The sequence below is a fragment of the Lampetra planeri genome, chromosome 21 (assembly GCF_965212315.1).
Source record: "Lampetra planeri chromosome 21, kcLamPlan1.2.h2, whole genome shotgun sequence".
Taxonomy (NCBI): Eukaryota; Metazoa; Chordata; class Hyperoartia; order Petromyzontiformes; family Petromyzontidae; genus Lampetra; species Lampetra planeri.
The window spans coordinates 6042437-6067647 of NC_136127.1; the positions used below are offsets into that span (position 1 = coordinate 6042437).

Consider the following 25211-nt stretch of genomic DNA (forward strand, 5'->3'; position numbering starts at 1 on the left):
CCCCCATCCAATGCATTAGAACCCTCAGCCCCCCCCCCCACCCAATGCATTAGAACTCTCAGGCCCCCCCACCCATTGCATTAGAACCCTCAGGCCCCCCTTCACCCAATGCATTAGAACCCTCAGCCCCCCCCCCACCCAATGCATTAGAACTCTCAGGCCCCCCCCCCACCCAATGCATTAGAACCCTCAGCCCCCCCCCCCACCCAATGCATTAGAACCCTCAGCCCCCCCCCTCACCCAATGCATTAGAACCCTAAGCCCCCCCACCCACCCAATGCATTAGAACCCTCAGGCCCCCCCCCACCCAATGCATTAGAACCCTCAGTCCCCCCCCCCCACCCAATGCATTAGAACCCTCAGCCCCCCCCCCCCCCACCCAATGCATTAGAACTCTCAGGCCCCCCCACCCATTGCATTAGAACCCTCAGGCCCCCCTTCACCCAATGCATTAGAACCCTCAGCCCCCCCCCCCCCACCCAATGCATTAGAACTCTCAGGCCCCCCCCCCACCCAATGCATTAGAACCCTCAGCCCCCCCCCCCCACCCAATGCATTAGAACTCTCAGGCCCCCCCCCCACCCAATGCATTAGAACCCTCAGCCCCCCCCCACCCAATGCATTAGAACCCTAAGCCCCCCCACCCACCCAATGCATTAGAACCCTCAGGCCCCCCCCCCACCCAATGCATTAGAACCCTCAGGCCCCCCCCCCACCCAATGCATTAGAACCCTCAGTCCCCCCCCCCCACCCAATGCATTAGAACCCTCAGTCCCCCCCCCCCACCCAATGCATTAGAACCCTCAGGCCCCCCCACCCATTGCATTAGAACCCTCAGGCCCCCCTTCACCCAATGCATTAGAACCCTCAGCCCCCCCCCCCCCACCCAATGCATTAGAACTCTCAGGCCCCCCCCCCACCCAATGCATTAGAACCCTCAGCCCCCACCCAATGCATTAGAACCCTCAGCCCCCCCCCTCAATGCATTAGAACCCTCAGCCCCCCCCCACCCAATGCATTAGAACCCTCAGCCCCCCCCCACCCAATGCATTAGAACCCTCAGCCCCCCCCCCCACCCAATGCATTAGAACCCTCAGCCCCCCCCCCCACGCACCTCCTCCCACGTGGGCCCCCCTCATGACCCCGCCCCCCCGTGCACCCCTCCCAGTCGTGCCCCCCCCTCCCCCACGCACCCCACCCACGCGTCCCCACTCAGGCCCCCACTCGCGTCCCAGTCTCCAGCCAATCGGAATGCTGGGAACAGAGTGACTGACTGGGACTTTATGTTAAATTTTGACTTAAAGCTTTCGTGACTGCAGGAGTTAATATTCTTTGGGTCTTTCGGTAAAGTCACGTAGATGGTTAAAAAAAATACAAAAAACTACTGTGGTAGTTTTGTAGTACTGTAGTAGTTTTTTTTTGTTATTTTCTTTGAACCATCTACGTGACTTTACCGAAAGACCCAAAGAATATGGGCTTTATGTTTTTGTAAAATTCGATGATGATGAGGAAGACATTTTGCAACGTATGTTTTGTCAACTTTTTGACTTGAACACGTGGATGATTATGTACTGCATGTAACTTTTTCTCAAAGAAAACAAAATTTAGACCGTAAAAGAGCCTGTGACGACCAGAAATCCTTTTTTCATTGACGACTCGGATAAAATAAACACACGGGAGTGTAAACAGCTGTTAGTGCAACAAATACACGTGCAGTATTAAATATCACAGCAGCAAAATATGAACAGATTTAAACTTCTAAACAGAAAAGGATCTGGAGTGAAACAAATGAAAATGCTAAATTAAATATACAGGACTAACTGTATGATAAATGGTTCGAGAGTGCTACACGCGCGCGCGCGCACATTTGGGGCAAGTGCTGTTAGAGAGCGCCCAAATGAAGGCTGCCACGGCACGCGAAGCAGGGAGTAGCCAACACCACGCCTGACCCTCTTTGTCTCCCGAGTGGAGATGTTTACACAACTCACGAGGTGCAGCAATACCCCGATTTACGTCTCCCCTTTTTTATGTCGTTTCGCAAATACGCCGTCACTATATTAATGCCACTAACCGATTTGGGTCTCCTCAACCCACACTTCCGTCGCTGACAGCATCATCCGCCTTTTCTCGTATCCATCGCCTCTCAGCCTTCGCCTCCACTTACCCTGTAAATTGCTTTGAATTACGTCGTTTGGATATTCATCGTCGCACCTTCAGGAATGCATCCCGACGTGCGCCGGGGTATTACCATACTCGTTTGTCTTCTTGCGTTGTGGCCGAAACGTCGTAAAAAATATTTTATTATGTTTTATTTTTATTATTTTATTATTTCCCTTCTATGTGACTTTACCGAAAGAACCAAGAAGATGAATCCCTGCAGTCACGAAAGATTTAAATCGAAATAATAAAATATGTTAGATTTTTATTCTTTTATTAAAATAATAAAAATAAAACATAATAAAAAAAGTAATATTTTTATTATTTTATTATTTCCCTTCTACGTGACTTTACTGAAAGAACCAAGAAGATGAATCCCTGCAGTCACGAAAGCTTTAAATCGAAATTCATACTCGTTTGATTCGACATACGGGAGGCTGAGAACTTGGTGTTGGCCGTGAGCTGGAATCGAACTCGTGTCGCCGGTTTCGGAGTGCAGCACGTGAACCACTGCGCCACCGCTCTATCACACGAGCAGTGAAATCTGATGATTAAAATTACTCCACGAGGACTACGAATAATGAATGGGCCTGACTGCAGTCTGGAGTTATAATTTGGAGTGGGGGCAAGCCAGCGATGTCTGTGTCGTCGAGTTTTGTAACCTTGTACTGCGGCTGGGGGTCGTTGTGGGTTCTGCTTGTACTTGCCCGCAGGAAATTATCAGCTACAGACAACCCCCCACTGTGCAGTCCGCGCCGGCCTTATTGTAAATATGGGGAAACGGAAGAAGCTTCTAATTTAGGAGTTCACGTTTACTTGTGATGCAGTGGATAACATCCCAGTGACCTGCCCTGGGTTCAATTCCGAGCCATGATCAATAATCAAATATATCCTACTCTAAAACATATCTATCTTGGGGAAATAAAGTGTTGCTGGAGGGATGGACGGTCGGTCGGTCGGTCACGTCCAAAAGATGTGCACGTTGTTCATTTATTAATATATAGTCCTGGGTTAATCCACTGTTGGATGAAAGCCTCCCAACACTGTGTGTCGGTCAAGGAGTTTGTGTGACAATAATCACTCACCACGTTGGGCAGCGCGGTTGGTTGGAAAAAATATACCGGAGTCAAAACGTGTTTCAGAACTGACCCTTCTCATTGCCTTGGGTTGACTCAACCAAATAATGGTTGAGTGTGGTAAATTTTGGTGTTGGCAAGACGAATGTGGCTGGGTGAATGTGATGCTGGCAATGCACCCCCCCCCCCACCCTCTTGTGCTATGCTTTTAAAGCACTTTCTATAAATATACATGGGAGATCTTTGTGTGCTCGTTTCAAACATAAATGTTTTAAAAGCACTGAATATAGCACACAAACCACCTCGCCCATTTGTTTTACCGTTACAATGTAAAAAAAATCGTCTACACAAAAGCAAACTGTCAATCCCTTAAAGAATTTCGGAATGTCAAGAGCCACCTGCGGCTGTATTGTCCTGGAACCCAAATCTCCGCGCCCTTAGGCTAAACTAACGTGGACGCCCTTGCCACTTGTTGGGAGAGTGCAGTGCTCTGCGTCGAGTTCATGGCACATGCGCCTGTTTGAACTGTGAGGAAGCATTAGCCTATGACTTCACCTATGCATTGTTGCCTAGGCAGCCTTGAGGGTATGTGATCCATTATGTTTTTGGGTTGTAGTTTTACGCGAGAATTCTTGTCATTATGTATGCATGTTGAGCATCTTTTACACCATGTGTAGCCAATCGTGCTCATCCACCCGACAATATTGTCACATTTACAAGTATGTTATTTACACGGGCCAAATTATTGACATTATGAACAATAAAACTCCTTACTCGCGGTTTAAGACTTTTGATATCTAAATATAGCATTTGTCATGGGACAATTTCTCCATTTAAATAATAGAACCCAGTAAATAATTTTCAGCCCTTCGTCAGTCCACTTTTGTACAAAGTCCTCCCCACCCCATCTCCGTCATGGGCAGGGGTCGGCAACCTGCGGCTTCGGAGCGGCACGCTGCTCTTTAAAGGCCACTTCGTAACATTACATATTAAGGACCGTTGTCATGTGCATTGCGGCTCTTAAATGAAATATTGAGTTAGAAAAAAAATTAGAGAAAAATATGGTGCTTTCGATTTAAAGCTTTCGTGACTGCAGGGATTCATCTTCTTGGTTCTTTCGGTAAAGTCACGAAGAAGGGAAATAATAAAATAATAAAAATAAAACATAATAAAATTATTCTCACGACGTTTCGGCCACAACGCAAGCAGCCGGTCCTCAGGTGAAGAACAGGTCTGTCGGAAATACAGCGTCTGAATGAACACCACCAGGCTTGGAAGCGCAACCCAGCTTAAATATACGCTTCCAAGCTTGGTGGTGTTCATTCAGATGCTGTCTTTCCGACAGACCTGTTCTTCACCTGAGGACGGCTGCTTGCGTTGTGGCCGAAACGTCGTGAGAATTATTTTATTATGTTTTATTTTTATTATTTTATTATTTCCCTTCTACGTGACTTTACCGAAGGAACCAAGAAGATAAATGGTGCTGTCATTTTGTTTGTCAACCCCTGGTCGTTGGGGGTTGGTTGACCATTCTTCGTCATGCTGGTCGGTGTGGGTTGGTGAAGGAGGGGCCAGAATGTCACTATTTTTTCACTCTCAGAATCTCATTGATGGTAGGTATCCGGTCGAGAAACCTTAATCTTTATGATTACTTCAAGAGTATCATCCCGTATGCGAGTCGGTACTGAGTGAACTCGTTCCTCTGCGGCAGCACATAACCCAGACATTCGCTATTATTTGTAAATGTTTTCACATGCCACTCCCCTTTGGGTGGAGTGGGCAGTAACCCTGCAATCCCCACAAGTAGCTTCCTGTCCATCCCCTTCAGTTCACATGAGTATTTTTCTGTCCTCAATAATCTTTGTGAACAATGACACACGTGTGATGAGAGGCAAATACGTCTCTAATTCTTCGTCAGAATTGTACCCTTTTTTTCAATAAAATGAGGCCTAATTCCACAATTGAGGTATGTGACATCGTGTAAGTAAATAGGTCTGCCAATTGCTTCAACAACTGGTTCTGCTTTTTTATGATGTTGACTATTAAACCATCAGCCAAGAGATTTCCCTTTTTCATGCTGTGATGGGCAGTGTTTTCTTCTTCACATGTGACATGAAATTTCCTACTGCTCACATGAAACGTAGTTCGATTGCTGAGATATATAATTGAAATTCTGAAACAGATTGAAATAGAAAAAATAATATTCAAATACCATAAATTCTGGCCTTTGTAGAATATGAAAAGGCATTGTAATCGGTGGAAATTGATGCAGCCATTCAAGTTCTCACAAACCAGTTTAAATAAATTAATTAATATGCCCAAATTATTACCAAAAAAACTTAGGAGATTTGAAATCGCTCCACTGAAATTGTGTGGCGAAAATGACAAGATGCTTATCAGAGGGCAAGTCAGGCGAGAAGGAGGAGACATGCTATCACCAACATAATTTGCAGCGACATTAGAATATGTTTTCTGAAAATTGGATTGGATAAATAAAGTCGTGAACATAAATGGAGAAAATATTAACCATCACATATTTTCTGCTGGGCGTAGTTATTGGAACATCCAATCAAAATTAACTAAAGGAAATTATTGAATAGATGCATACAGCACTCTCATTAATTCTAACTGCATTTCAAGCATAATCTTGCCCTGTGCAGATGAGGGTGGTGGGAATATGAGTCCGAGAGATACAAAGACATGGGTAGATACACCGAATGAAAGACACTAACAAAGATGGATACGGAGTGAGTGCGACCGATACAGAGAGACATGGAGAGACTAACCCACTTGAGACAGAAGCAGACTTGGAGAAAGTGGTGGGCACGGATGGAGTGAGAGATGGCAAAACACACAGACACAAATAGGGAAAAAGCGGTGGATAGAAACCGATAATTTTTAGGGACCCATAAAGAATCGGAGGCACCTGGCACATGCACAGATTACACATGCATAAAGAGACTACTGTCTGTACCCGTCCGGCTATAAACCTATGTGTCTGCGGTTTGAGTTGAGAGCTTTGGCAATCCGATTATGCGACGCGTGCTGTTTGACGGTGAAGGACAGATCATCCATTATCAACTTGCTTCGCCCTGCGTGTCACACAGAGGTATTTGTCTGCTCGTGTACCTTAGAGTACTCGTGTGTGCGATTGCGTGTGCATGAGCGCTTCCGTGGGATTGCACACGCACGCACGCGCACGGGCGTGTGCGTGCGCTCGGCTTGATGCTGAACCGAGCTGATCTCTTGTGCTTTGCAGCAGCGATCGCTGACGGCCGAACCTGCGCGTGACCGCCCAACATCTCACGAGGCCGGCCATTGGGCCATGCCCGTGGCAGAGGCGCACGCTCAGCCGTCGGCACCGAGCCGGCCGCAAGACGGCGGAGGGCGGGAGACGTCGGCCGAGCCGGAGAGCAAGGAGCGGACAAAGGAAAGCAGCGGCAGGGAGAGAGAGGGCAACATGGAACCCCACAACACCTCCACCATCCTGGCTACTGTCAAGGAACAGGTGTGGCCAGGCAACCGTGCGCGGTTTGAACAGGAATGTGCGAGCGTGCGTCCTGCCTGAGGTTTGACGAGGCATGCGTGACAGTGCGGCTCAGAGTTCCTGGTTTCAAAGTTCAAGTTGACCCTCCGATTAAAAGTGTTTTCATGTCCATGAGCTCGATGACCTTGGTGCTGTCATTCCACTGACTGGGCAGAACCCTTTTTAAAAATCAATAATTATGCTGTTATTGACCATGTTCAGCCCTGAGAACTCCTGAGAGCATAAACACAATTTAAACTCGAATTTCCTGTGCAGCTAAAGTAGTTAAAGTAGTGGCGAGGAGCGAACAGGCCCATGACTTGCTGAAAAATCAATTGGGTAGCCTAATTGTTTAATGTTATAGTTTGCGTACAAAAAACGTCAACTTGATTTTATTACCTGGTCAGAGCCCGTTGTGATACAAGTCTGTTTTGCAAGTGAGGCTCGACTATTACCGGATTGGGATAATGAAATTGGTAAATCACAACCAGGTAAAAAATAGTCTGCGCAACGTTATCTCTGATTACGCAAAAGTCGGCGAGGCTGTGACAGTGTACCACTGAAATGGACAAACATTAATTTGTATTGCACAACGACATCACCAGCTGCTTACAAGCAAAACAAACGGTGCAATGGTGGAGTGGAAATATTGTGTTCCATTGTGAACCTCGTAAGGTCACAGGAATGCAAGTGCTGGAGACGCAGCCTGTAATCACTCCTGCCTCGTATACGTCATCAACATTTCTCTTGCGTTTGCAGTGACCAAATACACTTCAAGTGCATCCTGCGTGTGGATAATGCGTGGGTGCCCAAACGAACGCTCGTAAATGCTCGCGCACCCTTTGCGCCCACAGCTGGGGACGTCTCCGTTCGTCTCGGTGTGGTAGAAATCTCGGAACTGGAGACGCCTGTGTCGTGTTCAGGATCGCGAGAATGTTGCAATCACTTTCGGGTTTCGCAGGACCGTTCAGTAGGTGGTGCTGCTCCTCCACGGGTGTTTGTCGAATCCACAGAGTTCACAGCGGGAAAAGAAAATCCATATTTAGCAATGTGAAAAGAGAACCCAAGGGTTGTCGTTCAAAAGATGCTGCATTAGAGTTTAGCAAATATGCCTCGCCATGAATTCCAAGCAAATGTAGTGTTAAAAGTTTCAACAGTTGTGCAACAGTCAACATAGGCTTGTGAATTATACATGAGCATTGCAAAAGTACAACTGGCTAAAATTTACATTAAAAAAATATATGTATCTAGTGGATGAATCACTCATATATGCAGGGCTTAATGTCAGATGGGCCTGTCTGCGTAGGTGACCTGGAAAATATTCTGCATCCGACACACCACATCCAGTATACTTACTCACTATGGCCGTGACTACTTCACATGTGCTTACTCTAGTCTAGCAGTGATCTGGAAAAAATATTCACTGAGAAATGATGGCCCTTCCATTGTCTTGTGATGGGGAGGTGCAGTAGTTCATATGACATGTTGTAAACTTGGCGATCTCAGTTTGACTCCCAGATATGGCTAAAATCATTGGCTGCCCACCCGCTTCACCAACCCACACTCACCATTGTGATGGGATATGGTAAAACAAACCCCATGATGTTAGGCCTTTATCCTGCCTGCTGTGGATTATTATTCTCATACTCCGTGTGTATTAGAAATGAAAGCCATAGTGATGAATGGCTATTAACGTACAGTAACATGGATTAGCATTTGACTGCGGCTAATTACTGTAACTTTGTAAATGTAAATTATTTGATAAATGCATTTAATGTACTACAGCTCCTGCACTGCTGCTGTAACCACTAATAGACTAACATAAAATGAATGTAGGCTTACAAAGTTAATCATGGATGTAATTAAACTATCAAAAGCAAGGTTTTACTAACACCTGATTTAAAAGGTAATCATTCTTATGAAATGACAAATTAATAATAATTGGCTAACAGTGCTCTATGCTTGAAGGTCTAAAGTGAATTGGTCAAGCTGGAGTAGCTCATTTGAAAAGCGTATTTACTTTCTTTGGAGCTTTGTTGCAAGCTTTTGATTTAAAAATATATATAAATACTACCATATGAGGTGTCTGTAATCGTATTGTACATTGTTAAAACATAATGAGACGGCACACTGAACTATTTGGTGGTGCTGCTGCATTGAGATCAGTGCACGGGCACAACAGACAAAATGTCAACCCTTTTGTAGATAACACGGTAGGCCTTAAAAGTACAAAAATATACTCATGGACATGCTATGAAGAAGGACCTTTGTCCTTCTTTTAAGGCAGTGTTACTGAAGAATCTGAGTTTTTCTAGTGCGTTTAACTGAGCTTTTGCAATGTTGGCACCATTAACCTTTTTTGCACTGAGGTTGGTTCGTTTTTAACAAAAAAGATCGAATGAACTTCAATGGCACAGCGACGACGCATTTGAAACGGTTCGCGGCCAATAAGTTGGCGAGCGCTTCAAATCTCGACGTGACGTGTGTCGCCACCGCCATGGCGGCGGCCACGTCGTTTTTAGGGGGATGAGGCTAGTATGATTACAGCCTTCACACTACCAAGTGTGCTCGTAAAGTTTTAGTGGGCGAGAATGGGGCGAAGTGGTCAGCACGCGCTATGATATTAACCAGGCGACCTGTGTTCGATTTCCGCTCACGACCAATGACTGTGGCGAATATTTGAACCGGTTCCTGGGCCTCGCCTAGGTCGACTCACCCTTAAAGGAGTACCTGGCAGAGGTGTGGACTCGAGTCATGTGACTTGGACTCGAGTCAGACTCGAGTCATGAATTTGATGACTTGCGACTCGACTTGGACTTGCATAACAATGACTTTGTCCCACCTATGAGATGTGGACTCGAGTCATGTGACTTGGACTCGAGTCAGACTCGAGTCATGAATTTGATGACTTGCGACTCGACTTGGACTTGCATAACAATGACTTTGTCCCACCTCTGGTACCTGGTGCCTGTGTGTAAAACATCAGCACCGGGGGAGACAAAGGTGGCCGGGCGTGGATCTGGCCACTCCATCCCCTAGTGTGCCGTGCCGGTTGCCTTCATAGGTGCTTGCGAACAGCACTTCAGAGTCTTAGAGGATATACAGGGAATCTTTATATAGCTTTATAAGTTTAGCTCAAACTGCTTTCTACAGTAATTATCCATCTTTAGTAATACCATTATGGATGCAATGTGGAATGTGAACGCCTTGGAGAAGTTGTTTGTAGGCTGCAATGCACAACATAACACCCACACTTATAATTTTACAAATAACATTTGTAAGATCGCACCGAGGTTCTTAATCTTGTCCGCCGCTCAACATTTTTAGAATTCTGTCGGTGTTTGCGAACTGTGGAGGGATTTCAGCTGCATTCGGTTAGATCTGTGCAGTGCAGTCACGCTTGCTTGAGGAAATTCACACGCGCTCCCACACACACACTCTCTCTCACACACGCTTACACACACTCCCACACACACACACACTCCCACACACACACACTCCCACACACACACACGCTCACACACACACACACGCTCCCACACACACACGCACCCACACATACACGCACCCACACACACTCCCACACACTCCCACACACACACACTGGCAGACGTCGCTCACTCAAAACCCATCGCGTGCTGCTCCTTTCAAAGTGCGTTTGCACCAACAAAAACATCGCTTTGCACGTGCGCAAGCTCGTACATGTACAGAGAAAAGTTGCATTCCTTGCGTTCTGTATGTACACGTGTAGACGCTGCATGCGTAACTAAAAGCCTTAAAGGAAGGCTAGAAAAAGTACAGCGCAGCGCCTATAAAATCCGAAATAGCCGTAATTAAAACAATACGTGCGGGCCAAATCATATTAAACGCTGTTTGGGTGGCCCCAGCGTTGTGCACGTTTGCCTCTGGGTCTAGAGTCTCTTGTTTCCCCTCTTCTCTGCCCAATGACAATACGCTGCAGGGGCATTGTTGCTGAGCGGGAGTTCACCATCTGCCAATTTGTGCAGATGTGGTGAAACATTGCGTGGCAAGCTAATCGACTGCGAGTTAGTAAACTGCAATGCCTAAATCGTCCATTCGTGAAGGCTCGCTTGGGCTTGATGCCTTTCACCCTGAACCCAGAAGGATTTTTTAGTCCGGATGAAACCGCATGGAGTAAATATTTAGCTTCCTGATGATGTTGTTCGTAAAAAAAAATTGTAGATGTATTAAGCAAGTAACCGTTCATTCAATTGTGTTATTATGCTCAATAACACATGCATAGGATTGTCCGTGTAAATAATATAATAGGTTGTTTATTGTTTATGCAAATAAGTATGCAAATTGTGTGCAAATGTTACCTCAAGGCTAATGGAACAATGAGACAGAACAAACAAATAGCGCTGTACAAACAGGACACCAAAGTAATCGCATTTTGTCATTGAATCGTGACCCTGAATCAACAACTATTCCTCACATTGCAGGGGCGGTCTGGAGTTCGAGCGAATCGCTGCTTGCCTCGGGTTTAGGTATTGCAGCAACAAGCTGTTATCACTGTTTGCGGTTTTCATAACTATTGGCCTAAAGTGTTCGCACCTTCTTCTTGGTTCTTTCGGTAAAGTCACGTAAAAGGGAAATAATAAAATAAAAAAAATAAAACATAATAAAGTAATTCCGATTTAGGTCAGACCTGTTCTTCATCTGAGGACGGCTGCTTGCGTTGTGGCCGAAACGTCGTGAGAATTATTTTATTATATTTTATTTGTATTATTTTATTATTTCCCTTCTACGTGACTTTACCGAAAGAACCAAGAAGATGAATCCCTGCAGTCACGAAAGCTTTAAATCGAAATGTTCGCACCTTGCTAAGTTTGTGCGCCGCATGTGAGCTCGGCTCTCTGCGGCTCTGAAGTAAACGTCCTAGCAATGCGGCACGGCCTGTTTCTTAGGATGAAAGCATCTGCACTTCTCAGCATCCCCCACGTGTCTGCTCTTGCGCCAAAGCGACTTTGCGTCTTCAGCTTTTTCCGGCACTGTATCTCTCCCTCTTCCTCCCCCACTGTGTGTTCGCTGTGTTGTGGAGAGATTTATCAGTGGAAAGAGGGAGTGGTTGAAAACGGGAGGACTGGGAATTTCACAAGTCGCTTTGAATTAAATTGACACCAATTTATTTTTAGATTTAAAGCTTTCGTGACTGCAGGAATTTATCTTATTGGTTCTTTATAATATATTATTATATTATTTTATGAAACAAATTTATTATATTATTTTATTATTTTATTATATTATAATATAATATTATTTTATTATATTATAATATAATATTATTTTATTATGTTTTATTTTTATTAGTTTATTATTTCCCTTCTACGTGACTTCACCGAAATTTAGTTTGCTGTTATTTTGTCTGATGAAGACGTGATGACTGTTTTGCATGCATTTTAAAGCTCCATTTTAAACGTACTAATGCTGCATATTGTGAACAGGGACATTCTGTGGTTAGCGTACTTGACACTTAGCCAATTTTTATAGTTATACAAGCTTGAATACACATGCAATAATAGTATGGTAGAGAATGATCAAAGTTCACCATCTGCTGTAAAACGGCTGCTGTAACATTTCTTGCGAGCGTAATCCATCGTGCATTGGTGCCGAAGCCGAAATCGCACAGCGAAACGAAAAATAACCCTGCAGTTCACAATTAATTCCATTCCCCGTCGAGTCACCCAGGGTCTCTCTTGAAAACACTTTTTTCAGTGGGCTCTCACCTGCGTCTGTGTAAAATAAATGATGGGCCCGCAGAGGTGCATAAAATAATAATAGGAATGTCTGGTCGTGTAAGACCAAGATTTTGTGAAATAGCCCTGTGGGGAAAATATGACTTTTCCAGATATGCTGTTATTGAGCAGAAGCAGATTACATTATATTTGTTGATGAGTGGGGTTAATGTCCTTTTGCGCATGCTTTATGTCCACTTGCTTAATGTTCACTTGGCAGAACAGGACCACGTGGATATGAATGTCTCATCCAAAATTGTGGTGGCATGCTGCCGTGGTGTGACGGGCCAGCACATTGCTCGACCCACAGGTCACCGGTTCGATTTCCTGGGCATGGCAGATGCAACAATGGGGGTGAGCTTCTTAAATCTCCCTGCGTCTGTGCACCTGGCAGTTTATATGGATGCACCGCAGGCTCCTCGATCAGTAGCAGGTCGTCACGTGTGATGGGGTTAAGTGTACCCACTCCCACCTCTTGCTAGGCACCTGGCAAGTTGGAGGGAAGAGGAGGCCCAATATCCTGTAGGAGGGACTTCTTTAGAGCTTCCTCTAGTGGAGGACCTTCTTCCAACAGTTGCAGGGTCTGTACTTTTTACCTTTTACTAAAGTGTAGCCAACGGCCTTGTACTTTACTGGGACATGATTATAAGGAATGGCCCAGAGTGAAGGAACACTCTAAATGGCATCCCATGCCACCTAACAGCACAAACCTGATGTTGTCTCACTTATAATGTTGTATAAAATGAGGCGCTCTAAACATTTACATTTACTTGTGTCTACCATAGGATCCCAACAGCACACGACTGAAAACTTCACGGCCAAAGTGTAAATTGGTTTGTCCCTGTAAATTGGGTCTGCAGCACTCCATGGGTACTTCATTATCACCAATGCTATATTTTCCAAAAAGTTAGGTTGCAAAATATATGTATATAACTGAGAACACAGAAAGAAATGTATTACTTTGCTTCCACATTGACTGTTTTTATTCAATTTGTGGTGTCAAGTGAACTATGCTGTTGCAAGGCGATACTAGTGACTCGAAACAGTGTTGGAAGGTGGTGTTTATAATCCACAGCCCCTAAAAACCTTTTGACGAGACACGCGCGGCATATATGTGGGGTGGGAGTTGTCGTTGAGGAAGGGTGGACACTTTAAAAATAATTCCTTTGTAGAGAGAAAAGTCAAGCAGGTGTGTTTATGCTTATGCACGCACGTAATATTTGGGTATGTCTGTGGTGCTGATCCCATCAAATACCATTGTGCACCTCGATGGCCATAACAGATGCTCGCTAACAGCGTTTGATCTAATTTCCTAAAATGAGGCTAACAGGGAAGTGTTTGTGTGTTTCTTCATTCATATTTGTGACACCACGTGTTTATAGTTGACATGTTTTGTGTGTGTGTGTGTTGTGTTTGCAGATATGTACGTGTGTGTGTATGCTAACAGCACTTACCCTAACAGTCTGTTAAGGCCATACGGGGGATCTTTGTCTTTAATTCGATTGTGTACGTGTTTACTTGTGTGTACATTTGTAGCAAAGGTTAATGCTCTTGAGAGCCTCTCCTCAGTTGAACTTCACAATGGAGTTTATAATAGTACACGCTAAACCTACAAAAATAAATACCTACTTATTATATTGCTATGTGAGCGTGAGTTTAAAAGAATCACATTACTATGGGTTTGTTTGTGTATTTATCCAAGTTTTATATAAGTTTAAGGGTTACGTTTGTTGATGAATGTATAAGTGATTAACACCAGGAGCATTCCCATCGCACCCCATGCCAAATTCATTGAATATGCGAATCCTGCCAAACACCTACCATCGCAAATTATGCACACAAGGCTTGCAAAGAATATAAACACAAGACTTCCGACTGCGCAAGGCTTTAGCAGAATCAAAACCACCTAGGCCTGCAGAAGCATGCGGTGCTCCGTTGTCTACTAACAGGGAAAAACACCCTTGTGTGGTGATTTCGAAAAACAATTTGGAAAGCGTGAGGCTGTGTAAATTATTATATTCCTTTTGACGATTGTACATTACCCATCCATAAAAACACAGGGTTCATATGTATGCCTATACACCTGTTTTGTGTAAAAGGATACAATAAAAAAAACTCCAAACCATAGGCAGCTTGTACACCACGTACAATCCCTTGTTCGTTTGTTTTAGTCAATACAAAAATCTGTGATTATTTCTACAATGTTACCACTTGCTGATTTTTCACATGCACTATGACGATTTTTGTCTTTATGTATTTGTCGTCTTTTTGCATTTTATTTTCTGTAACTGTAATCCATTTCGTATGATACGACGTTTTTATATACTTCATTTGCATGTACATCTGTGTGCTTATTCAATGAAAATGCAATAATTTGGCAGAATGGTCAATGGTGGGCAGCATAGGCTGACATGTCAACATGGGCAGGATGGATGGGGCTTATTCAAGAAGCATAAACATAACTTAATGCGGAAATTGTAATTTGTTAGTTTAAATTAAACTGCTGTTCTGTAAATTACTTTGTTACAGTCTCTCGCCATGTGGAATGGATGCGCTGTGATGAATTACGTGTTCTGTTTATATTCACCGATGTGTCTGCAAGTGTGCATGCGGTGATTAACAGCACATCCTCGTATGCATGTGCATGGGGTGCGTTTGGTGTGTGCCGAATAGGCTCTCACTCACAGCACTTGCCCCAACAGCCTATGTGTGCTATATGGGGGATGTTTATCACTTTTCGGTGTGGCCGACTACCAGCCTCTTCCAAGGGTGTCTTGTCTGGATTTTTAAGCAGGTCTCTTTTCTTTGGTTATTTCGGTAAAGTCACGTAGATGAGAAATAAAAATAATAAAATGAAAATAACTACATTTAGTTGAAAATAGCCAAATTTAGTTATTTTCATTTAATTATTTTTATTTAGAAAATAACTACATTTAGTTATTTTCATTTTATTATTTTTATTATTATTACTATTCCCATCTACGTGACTTTACCGAAAGAACCAAAGAGTATGGATCCTTGCAGTCACGAAAACTTCAAATCTAGGTCTTTTCTTTGATAACATTACCCGACCCACAGTGGATTATTGTCTGTGTGTGTGCATGCATGTGTTTGGACACGTTCGTGTACCTACATTTGTTCGTGTGTGCGTGCTTGTATGAATGTGACGTTCTTCTGCACCGTACGTAGCCAACCGTGCTAATCGGAGGTGTATACGTGTGTGGAGCGGTATTGCGGTGGTTAGCACGCTACGAACCCGGCGACCCAGCTTCGATTCCCACTCGTGGCCAACACCAGTGACGATTATCTGCACTGGTTCTGGTCCTCCCCTAGGTCGACTAAGCCTCAAATGAGTGCCTGGTGCGGTGTGTAAACATCGCCACTGGGGAGACAAAGGCGGCCGGGCGGGGTGCTGGCCACCCCACCCCCTCGTGTGCCCTGCGGGCCTTCATCGATGCTCGCAAACAGCACTTGCCCCTCTAGTCTGTTAAGCCCATAAGGGGGATCTTTGTCTTGTATATGTGTGTGGAGCGGTGAGCGCGCTGCACTCCGAACCCGGCGAACCCGCGTTCGATTTCCACTCGCAGCCAACACCAGTGACAATTATCTGAACCGGTCCTGGAGGTCGACTCAACCTTAATGAGTACCTGGTACAGTGTGTAAACACCATCACTTGGGAGACAAAGGTGGCCAGGCATGGCGCTGGCCGCCCACCCTCTTCGTGTGCCATGCCCACCCTCATAGGTGCTCGCTAACAGCACTTGCCCAAAAAGTCTATTGAGCCTACATAGGGTATCTTTGTCTGTGTGCCCATTCTTTTCCATGGGCATTATAATCAGAATCTGCAACAGGCCTGGTGCAATAAATGTCAAAAGAATCAGGGGAGCCTCTGCGAATAATACCCACATGTGACTTTAATGTCTTCTCCGAGCTCTCCCTTGTCGCTAGCAGAGTCGGAGTCGTAGAGCAATTATGTAGATGGCAACGCCATCGCACCATAATGTATTACGGTCCCATTACGCTATTGACGAGCATCTCGGTCTGCAGCACGGGCTAGATTCACACCACTTATAACATGTGCTTGCATAACCGTAGCCTGTTTGCTTTTCTCAGTGTCCCATACAACATATGCAGAATATGATTGTATAGTTGCGTGTATTCGTTTTTTTTATGTCAGCTCTTTTGTACTTTGCCGGTGAATACATTGTTAAAATTGTGTTTGTCCTTTAACAGAATTGCGATGATTGCATATTGAATCGCAATCAAATTCCTGCAGAGACAAGATGTAAGTGCACTTGCCATGCAAGCCAATTGGCTCGATTTCAAAAGTTTGAATCCTGTAGCTGATTGGAAATTTCTGCCAAGCATTACTATATCCTGCATTTCTCATATAAGAGGTGGACGTTAAACAGTATGGATAATAAGAAATGAAGAAATGAAATCAATGGGTATATTGGTAAATGTAAATTCCGTTTATATGAAGACGGACAGTTAAGAGTGGTGGGTAGACACAAACAAAGCAATTACACTTATGTCATCTTGCCTTTACAAATAAAGGCACAGTGTGACAATATTTGCCAGTGCTGTAATAGAAAGCCTCTGACACTCTCACTTGGCTGGTAAAGTTATTTGTTTATTGGTTCCAAGTTTCACATTTCAAACTTCAATGAAGTCTGTTTTAAAGGAAGCCTACAAGAGCACACATCCATCATTGTGCTCATTAAAGCACCACGTGGAGCGAAGGAGTACACAAGGTAGTCGATGTTGTGGCCAACACTCGTTCGTTGGCTGTGTTTGATGCACGTGGTTGATATGCCTTCCAACAGCTGTGTGTGTGTGGAGGCTAGTGTGAAAGAACTGCAGGGAACAGTGAGTGACGTAACTTTGAATATGAAAACCAGTGTGCTATCCACAGACATGATATTATCTTCATGATGCACTGTGCACAAGTAGTTAGTGGAGTTATCTCACGGCGCAATAATAGCGACTTCGTTTTAAAATCTCGTTTTACACGAGAGGAGGAGCCACTGCGAAGATAAGCATCCCCAACTTTTGTTCAAGTGGTGGTAAAAGCCAGCAATTATAGGCTCATTGGAAATCGTAAATGGATAATAGCCGAATAAAGTGGCTTGTTCAGCCAATGATGAAATAGGTAAGAAGACATTTCTGACTCCTCAGTAAGTAACAGGCATACTCGCTGTTTGAATAGACCTATCCAGCATTAGCAAAATAAAGTAATAGTTCCCAACCTTTTGTCAATCCTCTGCTGGATGAAAGCCTCGCGTCGTGTTGATTGTGAAGGTTTTTTGGTCTCTGTAGGTTGGTGAAGGGTGGCCTCATTAGGGCCTGTTCAGATTTCACTCTCTACGGTTGTTAGCCATGGCCATAAATTGAACTTAGGCGAACCTGGGTTCACAGTACCGTGTGCTAACAACCGTGGCAAAAGCTCCACCGCTGTTTTGTGTTTATGTGCATTTGCTTTGTTGGCTAACTGCACTAAATGCAGAAACTGTTGACCTGAGCTCCCCACGTCCAATTGTCGCTGACCCTTGAGGTTGGATGCGAGAAGTTGTGAGTGAAACGTGTGCGCCTCCGTGAGTGACGGCGTCGCGGTTACAGAGCCCCTTGGTGTCATTAACGGCCGCCGTGTGCTCCTGACCTTCAGCCTGAATGTCGGCACGCGGTACCAGACTGTGCACGCACACTGCACGCACACTGCATGCACACGAGACAATTATCCCGCCCGCCCGCCCGGTTTGTTCGTACGTTTCTACACAGCGATTCGATGAATTGTCATGATTTTGGGTCATGGTGTTGATTCAAGCATCTCTTATTCCACTCCCTTTGTATGGCTTCATATATTTTTTTGTACGGTTCATTGGCACTACAGTTGTGTTCGCCGCCTGAGCCTAATGTGATTTTGTGTCATTTGCATGTAATTTGCATGACGTGTACATACATCAACACGCGTGGTTCAGAGCGTGCAAATGACAATAATGTTCGGCTCTTTTGGTCAATCTGCTGCTGGATGAGGGCCTCATGCCATTTCAGTCATGGGGGTTGTCTGACCATACTTCATGACACTGCACAGTTTGATGGCACTTGCCACTGATGTTAACCGCGGTCGCCTGGTTAAACGCACATGACACGAACCGCGGTGCCACCACTCCTCCCTGCAGTCATCTGGAGATCTATATATACATCACATGTTGATGTATTTTTCTATATGATTGTGTATTATGATGTATATGGTCTCGTTAGAGATCCCCGTGTGTTAATGCATGAACTCAGCCAGACCCAAAAAAAACCTCAATCACATGCACACACATCCCCATCCACACAAACACAATTTAATTTTTTACTTAATCACTATATAGTTTCGTGTTTGAAAATGTTTTATAATTAGCAATATTATAGAGCTTAGAAAAAAATAAATGTAATTCCTACTTAAAAGAAACAACATTTGGCAGCAGTCTAGACATTTCACCCTCGTGTTTTTTTTTACTAAATCTCAAGTTGGTGGTAATTGATTTTTCTCTTAGCGTAAAGCACATTCATTCTCTGCTTCTGACGTGTCCTATTTCATGTCAGATCCATAGGGCTGCAGGAGTTTGAGGGAGATGGAGTGTGGGAATTGACTACATTTTACAGCACTTGTGCAAGTTCTGTGATATAATAATAGAAGTCATTGCAGTATAACCCGGCACTTACATTTTATCTCAAAAATTTGCCAGGACCCTCCTCGTAACTTACAGAAGGGGTGGGGAACTTTTTTTCTGCCAACGGCCATTTGGATATTTATAACATCATTCGCGGGCCATACAAAATTATCAACTTAAAAATTAGCTTGTTATATTTGGTCAAACATTTAATTAACTCACCCCTAATGTGATGGCTGGAACTGCTTCTCTTTGGTGAGGCGTGTGATGTTAGCTGGTATTGATGATGTTGCTACTCCATTGGAACCTCATTTGCCAGTAAAAAATATGATAATTGGTTTTTTACCCTTCTATCTGGCAACAAAACTGACACCTTTTTTACAAGGAGTCATGTTTGCATAACAAAAAACATAACTCTGATAATGTATGCACTGTCCTTTTGGCGTCATCTGGTCCAACCCATGTGAGACTAGGCTCTACGGAAAGCTGTCTCGGGTGTGGACCAATCAACTTCAAGGACAGTGCATACATTATCAGAGTTATGTTTTTTGTTTGCATTATGACTGCAGATATTGTGGTTTATGCAAACATGACTCCTTGTAAAAAAGGTGTCAGTTTTGTTGCCAGATAGAAGGGTAAAAACCCAATTATCGATGTTGCTACTCGCAACTGCTTTTCCAGGTTTGCTCCTAGATTTCTTGAATTTCGAGTCCCGCCTGTGGTTGCCTTGGCAGGGCCAGACCCAAATGATTTCGCGGGCCTTACACGGCCCGCGGGCCGGACGTTCCCCACCCCTAACTTACAGCAAAGTCCACCAAAGGGGTTCATAGTCTGTCCATCAAAGTGCTCGATTACCTTTGTTCACGTTTAAGTTATTCTGCCGCGCTTGCTGTATGACAGCTTTTCTTTTGTTGCACACCAGTGCCTCTGTAACAACACGTGCGACGTGGGCAGCCCCCTCGCATGTCGAGGAGGGGGCGGCCTGGGACCCAACCACCCCCTGCTAAACACTCAGCCCCCCACCCACACTTCTAAATGCTTGTAGCCAAGTCATGATGATGGTAGTAATACCATACTCATGATGGCGATGATAGTTGGTAATAATTATCGTGATGTTGCAAAAATTTGCTCCGTTTAGCACGGTTGGTTACGTATGGTGCGAAAGAAGTTCAACATGCGTACATGTGTGTCCGCACCCTACATAACCAACCATGTCAATCGGGTGTGTGGGGGAACGACAACAAACTAAACACAAAAAGCACTTTTAAAGAAATTAGTTTTCATTATTGGTGATGGCATAAATGTGGTAGTGATGATGGTGAGGATATTATAATACCCCTCGTTTAGAATTGTAATAATGATTGTGGTGGTGGTGAGGAATTAGTGATATTTTGATTGTCGCACCCCTCACCCCACCCTCTTGACAAGCGTGGTGACGCCGGAGGGTTGGACGTGAAGTCATGTCCGTGGCTTTATGTGGTTAACGTAACCCCGACGCCGGATGTTTGTACAAAATAAGCCTTGAAAATATCCGCTGACTCCACGCTGGAGGTGCGCTCTGGGTGTGCAAACCCTGTCGTTGGGGGCCGTCCATAAATGACGTCACGCACCTCGGGGAGGGGGGGACAGACATTTGTGACGATGTGTGACAAGGGGGGGGGGGGGGGTTGAGAAATGTGACGTCACATCAAAATGCGCAATTTTACATAAATATAGACAACACGTTTGACTTAATTAAATAGACTTTTTGATAAATGTTTTCTCCTACAACATCAGAGTGCAGCGCCACATTAAATACGCACTACAATGACAATAGTTTAAAGCGATTTGAAGCATGTTTTATCTTCTTTTTTTGGGGGGGGGCATATATGAGGGATGGGGGGTCTGACTTTTGTGACGCCGTGTGACGAGGGGGGGGGGTAAAAAATCGTCCAAAATCGCGTGACGTCATTTATGGACGGCTTACAGTCACGGCTGTGAGTTTGTGTCTGAGTGTGTGTACGCGCGCGTGTACTTGCTATTAGTTTAGGTTCAAGTACAGGTACTGTAGTCTGTGAGCATATGTGCAGAACAGTTAATGATTAACTGAACGACAGTTACTTTGACCTGGGTTGGGTTAATCGCCACGTGAAAAGACCCCTCCCCTCCTCCCCCGTGGCATTTTATTTTTACCTTAACTTGACTTGGGACTTTCCTAGGTTTATTCAGTGTTTAACAAGTTACCTGCTGCAGTACAGTGTGTACACCTACTTATTATGTGTTCTCTAACAGTACTTGCCCTGACGGTTTATATGGGTCACGGCAAATATTTGATTAGACTACCAAAGCACGATAAAAAGCAGAACAGGAAGCCCCATCATGCTTTGCATGGCAAAATTAACGCAACATTCCAGCGTATATCCTGCACATGGCCCATGCTGACAACCAGATCGGAGAGCTAATGGGCACGGCTGTTGTTATTTTTGGACAACTTGGCAACTGTATCCTGGTTTCATCCTCATTCAGGCTCATCAGTAAAATGTTTCCATCCTTGCCTGCTGCTGCCATTTGTGCCCAAGGGTTTTGCGCTTAGCGGAAGCAAATGTGGTCAATGCAGACATGATTCCTTGCAAAAGGTTTCAGTTTGGTGTTTTAACATCGTAACACCTGTTGTATTGCCAGAAAGGGGAAAACGTATTCTAATATTTTGATACTGGCAAAGGAGGTTTTTTTTAAAATGTATGTTAAAGGTGGGGGAGGGAGAGGGGGGAGTGGACCCAGGATCTTCCATGGAAACATCTTAAGTCTTTAAAACCCAAGAAAGCTAGCAGCCAAGTGAATAAAATATGTTCGTAATCTGAGCCGCGTGCCACCCTAACCTGACAGGTGAGCCCCATCCACCGCGTGCTCCGTGGCCCAATGGTGTCGCGGTTTCGCCGGCAAACCAGACGGGGATCGCCGTGACAACGCCGCTCTGTGGGCGTGGGGCGCGGTGTAGGGCGATGGTTCACACGGGGAGTGGCGCGGTTGGGTGGTGGTGGTGGTCGTGGGGGTGGTGCAACACAATGCTCAGGTGGGCAAGGTGCAGAGTTTTGAAAGAGCGCGTGCTCAGGCGTGTGGGCGTGCGCTCACAAACTTCCCCTTCCTCCACATGCCCTTGCACCACCTACCATTCCTCCTACACCTCCCGTCGCCCGCCCTCTCTCTCTCTCTTACCACTCCCTCCTACGTTCCTGTCCCTTCACCATTCCTCCATTACCCCCCTCCGACTTTCCCTCCCACCCTGTTCCACATACCCGGCCCTTTCCATTATTCAACACAAGACAAAGAACCCCTGTATAGTCTTAACAGACTTTTTGGGCAAGTGCTGTGAGCGAGCACCTATGACGAAGGGCGGCATGGCTCACCAGGCGGTACCTGGCCAAGCACCACGCCCGCGCGTTTTTGTCTCCCGAGCGATGATGTTTACACACGGCACCAGGTACTCATTTGAGGCCGAGTCGACCTCGGGGAGGCCCAGAACCGGTTTAGGTCATCGTCACTGGCGTTGGCCGTGAGCGGGAAACGAACTCGGCTCACCGCAACGCTATCACTCTCCCAAACTTTGTTCAGCACTCGTATGTACAAAGGTGCATTCACACACATACCAACACCCGCCATTCGCCACGGTGGCGTCACCACGGCGGCGCCTGTGCCAGGCCAGGTGCACTTCGAGGCCAACGTGGGGGTGTCGAAGGCTCGCTGCTGACAGGAGGAGGTCTCTGGAACAGACCCAGGCAGGTGCCATGAGTTGACCGACTTGAGATGACCGGTAGATGCACCACCGGCTCTACCCCACTTGCATGTCATCACACGCACAGGCACGCAACGCGCACAGACACGCAACGCGCACACACATCCGTGTAATCACATACGCCACGAACACAATACACGCTGCACATACGCGCACGGTGCTCCCAAACTTCCGCCACCTTCCACCAAACCCTCCCTTCCATTGAACTGCGCTGAGCGTTTGGTGGTGGTGGGAATCTGTGCCCTGGCTGTCCAGTCACACGCGAATTGCGTCTGCTCATCTCCTGCAGGGAGGGGAACCCTCCATCTATGAGCGCGAGCGAAAGAAAAGAAACGATGGAGGGGAGGATTAGCAGAGAGGGAGAAAGGCTTCTGGGGAGTGGGTAGGGCCAGGGGAGGGGGGAGGTGTATAGAGTTTATCTAGTTAAGAAATGTTAAAGTGGTGGTGGTGGTTTGGCTGGGTGGGGAGAGAGGTGGTGGGCCACGGGAGGGTTGTGCCTGGAGGCGGAGCCCTCCTGTGGCGCTTTGCCGAGTGACCTCCGAGCGCGCGTGCGATCCTGAGCGAGCGTTACCGAGCCGCTTTCTTTCGTCTGCCTTGTTTTTGGCTCCAGCCCGCTTCGAATTCTGTGAGTGAACGCGGCGGATTGTGTGTCTGCGTGCGTCTGTGTAGTCGTGATGATGATGATGGTGGTATACTACAGTTCTTCTGTTGGAAAAGACGTGCGTGAAAATTTTAAAAGGGAGGAGAGAGGGATGCCGTTTTGGAATGAGATTGTTGGTTGGAGCGACGCGGGGTGGGGGGGGGCACACAGGTAGAGAGGGGCGGAGGTAGTGAGATGGAGGATCACGCGTACGAAAAGCAGCAGCACAAGGACACGCTTGTGTAGAAGGGCACAGATATTTAAACATGCAGCGGAGGACAAGCATACATGTAGACACGGACAGGAAGAGGAAAAGCCGGACTGGGGGGGACAGAAAGACACGGAGAGGTGTGCACAGAAGCAGGGAGAGTCATAGGACATTGGCCAAGTGCGTTTTAAATATCCAAATGCCATCATGGCTGCAATGGCCTTTTGTGACTGCAGGTGAAAGACAATGGTGAGAGAGGCGAGGCAAGGGGGTGGGGGCGAAGGAGTGAGGTAGGAGAGTTGGGATTTGGACAAAAAAAACCATAGCGAGTGATATATGCCGAGTAATTTCTGACAGTGTCTGATTTTATCTTTGCTGAGATGGATACCGTGCATGTGCTGGAAAGGTGTTCCTTCTGTTTGATATTGTCATAGGTGCGTTGGTCGTCCTGTGGCATCCGTTAATTTAAACGCTCGGGTTCAAAGTCCACTTCACTGCTCACCGTCTGCTGACACTATCAGTCATCCCGTTTTCTTATAAATGACACTCGTGTGTGTCACTGGATTGCTTTGGTGTCGCATCATTAATCTACCTACAGAAGTCATAATTACTCTGCAGTTGCAGCCAATATTAAATGTGTTATTTATTCTGGGTGTCACCAGGCTTAATTGTAACCACCTTTCACAATGATTAGGATCCCCATATGTCTTTGAGCATCATCATCATTACGTGAATCATGACCATCCACTGATTTTTGAAGATGATGCCAGTATTCATGGTGCTGTAATATTCATAATGCAAAAATTGTATAATTCGACATTTTACATCTGCCAGAATAAAGTAATCGCTGGATGGTTGTGACCTCTTGGTAACCAAGCAATTAAAAAGGGTCAATATAAACAGCAACATTGACCACAACTGGCCAAGAATGGGCCAATGTGGATCCATGTTTATTTATTTACTGGCTAAAGATAAACGGTAAAACTGTTGGCCTAAAGATAACCATGATTCTTCAAATGAGGGCTGCTTTTTTAACGAAAAGTATATGAAAGTGTAATGCCCAAACGATTTCATTTATAATGAGGCTGTTGTGTGCTTTCACTGTACAGATATAACACAAAATATGGTGACATTTTAATGCTGTGATTATTGGCTCCACCACGAGTTTTGAAAATACTTATTTGACGTCATACAGGTATTGTCAAAAAGTTGTGAAAACTGACATTTTTGAAAGTATACACGCCCACCACAATGACAGCACCTGTATTACATTTTTCAGTATTCTAACCTTGTTGATGTCACTGTGAACAGCGTTGGCTAAAAAATGTAACCTTGTCCCACTCCCAATACGTATATTGCTACTATATTCATGTAATATCAATGTAGCGGTTCAATATTTATCAATGTGTTGTATTAT

General features: G+C 45.2%; 1 protein-coding gene across 3 annotated transcripts in view; it reads left to right on the forward strand.

Moving 5' to 3' along the window:
- LOC144724566 (catenin delta-2-like) overlaps nt 1-25211 on the forward strand; it is a 279333-nt gene that overhangs the window by 31720 nt on the left and 222402 nt on the right. For 2 of the 3 annotated variants that reach the window (XM_078603836.1, XM_078603837.1), the window contains exon 2: nt 6493-6741. In XM_078603836.1, coding sequence (XP_078459962.1) covers nt 6559-6741 — 183 coding nt within the window. In that variant the 5' untranslated portion in view covers nt 6493-6558. Of the gene's footprint in view, nt 1-6492; nt 6742-23423; nt 23572-25211 lie in introns of those variants that run through there. The other variant, XM_078603839.1, reaches the window with a different exon arrangement.